Source organism: Ostrea edulis, chromosome 5, assembly GCF_947568905.1.
Source record: "Ostrea edulis chromosome 5, xbOstEdul1.1, whole genome shotgun sequence".
Classification (NCBI taxonomy): Eukaryota; Metazoa; Mollusca; class Bivalvia; order Ostreida; family Ostreidae; genus Ostrea; species Ostrea edulis.
Genome location: NC_079168.1, coordinates 93,344,364 through 93,352,197, shown reverse-complemented (window position 1 = coordinate 93,352,197; position 7,834 = coordinate 93,344,364). Strand labels below are relative to the sequence as shown.

At 35.1% G+C, this 7,834-nt stretch overlaps 1 protein-coding gene across 1 annotated transcript in view; it reads left to right on the top strand.

Annotated features, from left to right (window-relative positions):
- LOC125650895 (anaphase-promoting complex subunit 1-like) overlaps positions 1-7,834 on the top strand; it is a 201,758-nt gene that overhangs the window by 116,069 nt on the left and 77,855 nt on the right. Inside the window, exons 27-30 of the mRNA XM_056166223.1 lie at positions 943-1,062; positions 5,325-5,465; positions 6,488-6,537; positions 7,312-7,496. Coding sequence (XP_056022198.1) covers positions 943-1,062; positions 5,325-5,465; positions 6,488-6,537; positions 7,312-7,496 — 496 coding nt within the window. The remainder of the gene's footprint in view (positions 1-942; positions 1,063-5,324; positions 5,466-6,487; positions 6,538-7,311; positions 7,497-7,834) is intronic.

Sequence of the window (7,834 nt, the reverse complement as noted above, 5' to 3'; positions counted from 1 at the left end):
GCTCTAGGTCATACTGCAATTTTGATCCATTTCGGCCTTTTTTCCAGGAGTTTTGCCCCTTTATTTGGAAATAATTATTATATGGAGGGTACATAATTTGTCCGCCCTACTCCTCCCACAGTTTTCAAGTGAGGACCTTCTTATTTTGTGGAGTGTTTGTATGGGTATTGAAGATGTGCATGCGTGATGGATTTTGATTTTGTACAATTTTTGAGAAAATTACAGGTTGTTGAACTTAGTCTATTTGGAAATTAATATTCTTTAGAGGGTACATAATTTGTCTGCCCAACTCCTCCCACATTTTTCAAGTGAGGACCTTCTTATTTTGTGGAGTGTTTGTATAGGTACTGAAGATGTGCATGTGGGATGGATTCTGATTTTGTACAATTTGTGAGAAAATTACAGGTTGTTGAACTTAGTCTATTTGGAAATTAATATTCTATGGAGGGTACATAATTTGTCCGCCCTACTCCTCCCATAGTTTTCAAGTGAGGACCATCTTATTTTGTGGAGTGTTTGTATGGGTATTGAAGATGTGCATCTGGGGAAGGATTTTGATTTTCTTCCATTTTTGAAAAAATTACAGGTTGTTGAACTTGGTCCATTTTGAGGAAATCTCGATTTTTAAGCTAAGACCCTTTGTTCCTATGAAAGTTTGTCACAGCCTCATGATGGCTGATACTACCTGAAGCAAAGTTATACAAGTTATAGCACAAGAAAAACACCCTATGTAAGCATTTCACGGGCGTATTATGTACCGTTTGCGGTACTCTTGTTTAGATGATAAATCAGAAATAATGACTGGATGATTTGCAGCCATACTGGCCAGAAACCAATCTTTGATGGTTGGGAAATCAAATTTGTTCACATAAATGGGAAAATATTGAAAGGTTGAAGGATTTTTGTAAATTCATGAACCAGTTTTTAATGTTTTGATTGTATAATCTCTACAGAAATGCAACAGTAGACCTTACGCACATTGACACCCCTTCCAACATGAACACATGGCCGCAATTTCACAACGGAGTGGCAGCTGGATTAAGAATGGCAGACTTTTCACAGGTTTTTTTTTTTTTAAAGTTTTGTTATTAGGACATTTTGAACACATTTCCAATGTTTTTACCTTTGATATTTTTATTGTGTTGAGGGGTAGCTCGATCACCATATAGCAATCGCACTGCCCTCCTTCCAATTCTTTTATGCAACTTCAGTTGACTTCTTGCCAATGCTTCCGCCAAAAAAGTAGTTGCTTATAATTTTACAGAAGAAATAAAATACAAGACACGACAATATTGATACAAACCACAAGGAAGTTTCGACAACTCTATAAATACTTATGAATAAAGCGTAATATCACTGATACTGTAGTTCATTGTAATATTGATGCAAAGAATTCAAATAGAGGTGAGAGGGGTATATAAAATCTACTTTCTTTGGTAAATTGGGCATTTGGCTAATCGTATAGAAAAAAATTCCTGACAAATAGGCTATTAGATTAATTAAGCAGAAGCTTCTGTACTACTTCGATAATTTTTACCATAAGTGGCATATATAACTTGGATAAGTGGAGACAAAAATTGTGAATTGTGTGGTCCCTGCCTGCATAAAGGGACTGAATGGTTGGGCCAAAATCTCAGAAAACGATACAATCTTTATATTATCTTAGGGCTGTTCCATTAAAACATATGAGGTACCCGGGGAAGGCACTTTAAAATTTGGGTAACCACCCATAGAAGCATAAAAATGTAATGAGGGACCACTCACAGAAGCAATTTTAGATAGTGCGGCACCACCCATAGAAGTGAAATAAATGTGAAATACACTTTTTCTTTAAATTCAATATGTATGAATGACTATCTATAACCCCTGAATAGAGGTCTATTTTCAGATGTTCCCAATCATGATAGTAAAGAAAAGAGTAACTTGGGTGTCATCACCATTCAAATAACTGGCCATCAATGAAGCTTGATCATAGAACCATCAATTTATTTTATCAAGACTGTCTTTCTTAAACATGATGAACTAAATTAATTTTATAAGTCTACCTGTTCATAAAAAGTCTAGTATTGTAAATGTTCAAAAACAACTATTAAAAGTTTTAAAATTGACTAGTATTTTGAGTATTAAAAAAAAAGAAAATGTGTCTCTTTACGTAAATAAAATGATATTCTATGTTTCTTAGTCAATATATAAATTTACAACCTGCAACTTAAGATTTGTGAGGCTCTATTCTACCGTTTTCAACAATTTCGATAAATTCCAATTTCTCGATTCATATTTGTGCGCTATGTTTGATGTACTGAAGTTTCAACTTCCGATTGTCAAGTCATTTACATATGTCATATAAAGTAGTATTTACATCAATGGACAAGTATGGAGGCGAAAGCTATTTCGTCGGTATTGAAAAGGTTTGAATTTAATATCAAGTTAAAAACCGAACAGCAGAGTGTAAATTCTTTCTGCAACAATATGATTTTTCCTTTCTTTGTCGAAGTGGCTCAAGTAACTACATTTTCGCGCTGATTGTCAATGTTTAGCTTTTTCATTAGATCCACCTACGAGATTTCGCAATAACAAGCATGGCGGAGCAGACGAAGAATTTTGCATGCTGTACATTATATTTAATGAAAAACACCTTTATTAGACATGCCCGAGCACAAAGTTGGTACTCCTTTTGGTGTAACTATAAGTGTAAACAACATTTGGGACTAATACACAGTGCAGAGTTTATTATCGGTTATTCATAAAATTATTTTGCACCATTACGGAGATCCTATGGAATTGTAGCCTCATCCCGAAAACGTCAGAATAAAAAAAGATTGGATAGGGCTACATTATTGCAGCTAGAAAAAATCAAAAACCGTTTCAATGGACCACGAGCACGTTCCGTTTTCCATTTTGGACAAGGGAGATAATCCTAATTTCCGGTCGCTATAATTTTAGAGTCAAACTGGAAACGATAACCGGATCGCGGAACCTCATCAACCGAGATAAAATGAAGACAGAAAACGGCGTTTGTTTCACATTCTACTTTCAACCCTTCCCTTCTCTTGTTGCATTCCTCTCAGTTTCGGTAAAAAATAAAGATTTTATCAAAACAACCACCCACAGATGCAGTTTTCTGGCAGTAGGTACCCACCATATATGCAATTTTCTACCATTGACAAGCACCCATAGATTTTTTTTTAATTGCCGTTCCCGGGTACCTCATATGTTTTAATGGAACAGCCCTTATCCTTTATTCCAGGACAATGTCATATATATCAAATAGTGTGAATAATTATGATTTTCAATGATGCTTTTATCAAAATTGTGAAATTTATGTCTCCAGGGTCATAGATATGATGTGGTGCTATGATTGCATGGGCACTATGGCTCATATAGTGAAAGTGCATTATTTCTTTTAAAATCTTCTTTACTCCTTAATACATAAGAATAATGAGAAGAACCTCTAACAAATTTTGAGTCAGCTAGGTTTGTGTGGTGTGTACTAGGGCTGGGACGATTCAGGATTAGCTCAGTTCAGTTTCAATTCAGAATAGCACAATTCGTTTTTTATTTATTTGGTTCATGTTCATCTCATGACAAAAGTTAACAATTTTAATGAGTAGCATACTTGAATTAATTTTATTTAAGTTTTATGTAACTATATGTTGTCATTTATAAGCATCATATCTATTTATAACTGCATATTATAACTTTAATAGAAAAAAGAAAACATTGACAGTCTATTAAAATTTGTTATATTAATGTGCAGCATAAATTTTAGATTATTAAACAAATCTATAGTCAATCTAAAATGTATATATTGTTTTCATTTATACATTGTATATCAAAATTCAACAATTTTATCAATTGAGAGTCTTTGAAAATCTCTTTTATTATCAATTTACTTCTTTCTCATATATATCAACTGTCCAAACATTTAATCTGTGTCATTATCTACAGATGTTGAATTCACCCCAGCACTGACAGAAATGTTATATGTCATGTAGAGATGAACTGCAATGATTAGTGGACCATATTCTGCTGGTGTCTGAGTGGTGAAAAGGCTAAATATCAATACAGTAGGGATTTAAATATCTGTGGCATAAAAATACGCGGCATAAAAATCCACATGTGTAAAATTTAAACCGAACCAAAATCTGGAATTTGTAACCGGTGCATCGAATCGAATAGTATGTATCGCGGTGCACTGAAATTTTCGGCACAGCCCTAGTGTGTACAAGTCTTTGACTTAGGGCTATTCCAGAAATAAATACATATGGGGGGGGGGGGGTCGGGAGGCACCTTTTGTATATACCAAGCACCCATAAAAAAAAAAATAAAAAATTACCCCATGACCCATCAAATTAATAAACTCATTTTACAATGACCCATCTAATAAAAAAAACAACTAACCAGACCCACCACAAAAATATTTTTAAAAATGAAAACGGTACAAATCTCGCGAGGTTTTCGGGACAAACATTCTAGTCAATGACGCGGTAATGCCTGTGCGACATTGTATCACAGTAGTTCTGAAGAAATGATGTCACATCAACAATCAAAGGCATCTATGGCGGGAATGTTGGAAAGATTGGGAGTCCAAACGATGCTATTATCATGAAATGGGTATGGATATGTTTTTCCACGAATCGTTCGTCTTCTAATGGAGCCCGCGCCCGGAGGCCTCTATATCACCATCACACCGACTGACAAATACAACGCATCGGTACCCTCGTATAAATCAACTAAGGTTTGCCTATTTTTATTAGAAAACGGAATACCTATTGGTTTCAAAATATTCCCAAAATCGATGCACTGTAAACTGTAATAATCTACAGAACAGAGTTCGCCGCCATCACGTCCAAAGGGACCCTATTAAACGCACCTCTAATTTGAAGAGTGCCGTAATGGAAAGTTATGCGCTGCAAAGAGCGACAACTCGAATAGTTCTATGTTACTTTCGATTTCGAAAGCAGCATTTCGAAAGCACGTTTTCAATTTTCCCTCCGACGTTTTGTAACCAACACGACAAGAGTGACAATAAAAATATTCTGAAAACTCAACACCCATGTGGCACAAAATAAAACAATAGAAACTACCCACTACCCATAATAAATATTTTATTAACAATCTCACCACGGACCAATTAAAATATGAAAAAATACGACCACCCACACAAAAAAATATCATTTGCCGCCCGACCCCCCCCCCCATTTGATCATTTCTGGAACACCCCTTATAAAGAAAACAAAGTGTAAGTCCTCAGATGAAGTATTTGGCCCATGGGTCTCTTTTTTTGTCATTTGTGTCTTTTTTTCTCATTTAAAATATTTTAGGTTGACTCCACATGGATTTTGTATAATAAGCCAAAAGGAAATGAACTCACCAATGAATACGCTGGTTTCTTGATGGCTCTTGGTTTGAATGAACATCTCATTCAGTTGCACTCCTTGAACGTCCACGACTACCTCAGCAAAGTAAGCTCCGTTCAATTCCTGCTCTTTCACAGGAGGTAATGTCATTTCAGACTTTTTAAGGAGGAATACTACTCCAGAGAAATTTGATATGGATGAAAAATGTAGGATATGTAGAACACTATTTTGAAATTGAAAACTACTTTATTTAGTCAAGAAATGCAGTTTAGTAAAAAGTAATCTGAAATGAATTGAAAACCCCTGCTGGACTTGAACTCGCAATCTACAGATTTGCAGTCAACATGCTAACTTACTGAGCTGCTCAGTTAGCATTGAAATCTAAAAGGAATAGACAAATATTGCTGATATTTATTATTTCATTCATGTTTTAAAAGGAAGTCGGCCATTATTATGATGTACATACCTCCTTAAGGGGTGTTGCTAAAACCTAAAATATTGATTATAATGTCATGAGATCAGCATTTTGTAAAAACAGAAGGTTTATTATGAACAAGGGCAGCAAAAATTACAGAGAGAATGGGAAGTTATCCACAGAATCCACCTTTTTATATACCAATGCATATGTATTTTATAATCATTATTACTTACCATGAAAAATATTAAATGTCATGGAGACGATTATTAACAATACTTTTTCTCCCCATAGTTATCAACTTTGTTTCATAAACTCCTCATAAAAATGCTTTTTAGCTCACCTGAGCTGAAAGCTCAAGTGAGCTTTTCTGATCGCCTGTTGTCCGTCGCCTGTCCATCTGTCTGTAAACTTTTTACATTTTCGACTTCTTCTTTAGAACCACCGGGCCAATTTCAACCAAACCTGGCAAAAAGCATTATTGGGTGAAGGGGTTTCAAGTTTGTTCAAATGAAGGGCCAGGCCTCCTTCATCTTTCTCTTTCCCTTATTTTCTCCTTATCTTTTTAATGTAACTCCTGATTTTTAACCAAAAATCCACTTTAGTGTTCGACAGACTGTTACATTTACCTGGTTACAAGGGAGTGAGATTGTACCTATATTTACATGATTACATGGGAATAAAATTGTACCAAATATTTACCTGATTACAGGGAAGTGAGATGACCACTGTGGGATTACTTCTTGGCCTGGCAGCAGCAAAGTAAGTGAATGTTATAATTTTTAGTTTGATTCAAGGGACTTTTTAAACATATTGGTTTTACTCTATTTCTTATCATGGTCTTCCTTTCCCAACAGAAGACGTTATTGTTATTCTTAAGGTTCCTCTATTATTTTTCTTCTTAGAATTTTAGTGCTGAAAATAGCTCAGGTCTGCAGTGGACAGGGGTTGAACTTATATCACATTCTCTGCAACCAGCGATTGGCTCCTCGAAGTGCATGTTTGTTTAAATAATAACTGACCTGCAAGCAACCGTTGTGTGGTCGCAAACGTTCAATATGAAATCTTAAATGTCCTAAATAATTGTACTCAAAGTATGCAAGATAGGAGTTTTATTAGGTGTTTATAACATGCATCAAATCACAGCGAAATTTGGACTCTAGAATCTTTTATTTGCAAAATAAACACCTTTTTTTATCATTCCAGAAAAAATGACAAAAAATTCATATAAAATGAATGAGAGCTTGTATCACTATTTTGATGATGAAACCATGCTTCAGAACAGGTGTTTTAACAAGTCATTTAATTTAAATTTAATTTAATTTAATTTAAATAAAGTTTTGGTGTAATTGGCTACCTTAATACCAAAAATCTAAGGCCGTAATTTGGACTTTGTGTTTTACAGGAGAAACTACAATAGCCCAGGTGAGATGAGTGGCTTGTGGGCCTCTTGTTTAAGTAGACAAAGTGTAAGTCGGATCTGTACAAGTTTTGTAGAAATGATTCTACATAATATGATCCTTGTTTCTTGAACAGAAGAGGGACAATGGACTTTGCAACCACAAGGATTCTAAGTATTCATGTTGCAGCTTTCCTGCCACCAACCTCAACAGAGCTAAACGTACCTCACAATGTCCAGGTAGCCGCGATTTTAGGTGTTGGACTAGTGTACCAAGGAACTGCTCACAGACACACTTCTGAAGTACTGTTGTCAGAGATAGGTAATGAAGCACATTATCAGAGGGACTTGTTTGGCATTGAAATAAATTTAATGTGACTAAGTGATAGTGATAAAGATGTGCACACCAAATATTGAGTATACGCATTATATGCACTGCAAAGCCTTTTTAGGTCCCCTGAGTCACTCATGCAAATTTATATGAAAAATCTTTAGATAGGGGCCAAGGACTGATCCCATTGGTGCAAACATATCACACATCTATTACTGAACCCTATCCAGTTGAAAATTTTTGTGTCAATTCAAATTTTGAGAGGGTTTTGCAGGGACTATTTTGTGGTGGAAGGATTAATTAATCAAAAAGTTCTAAATCTGTGTGAT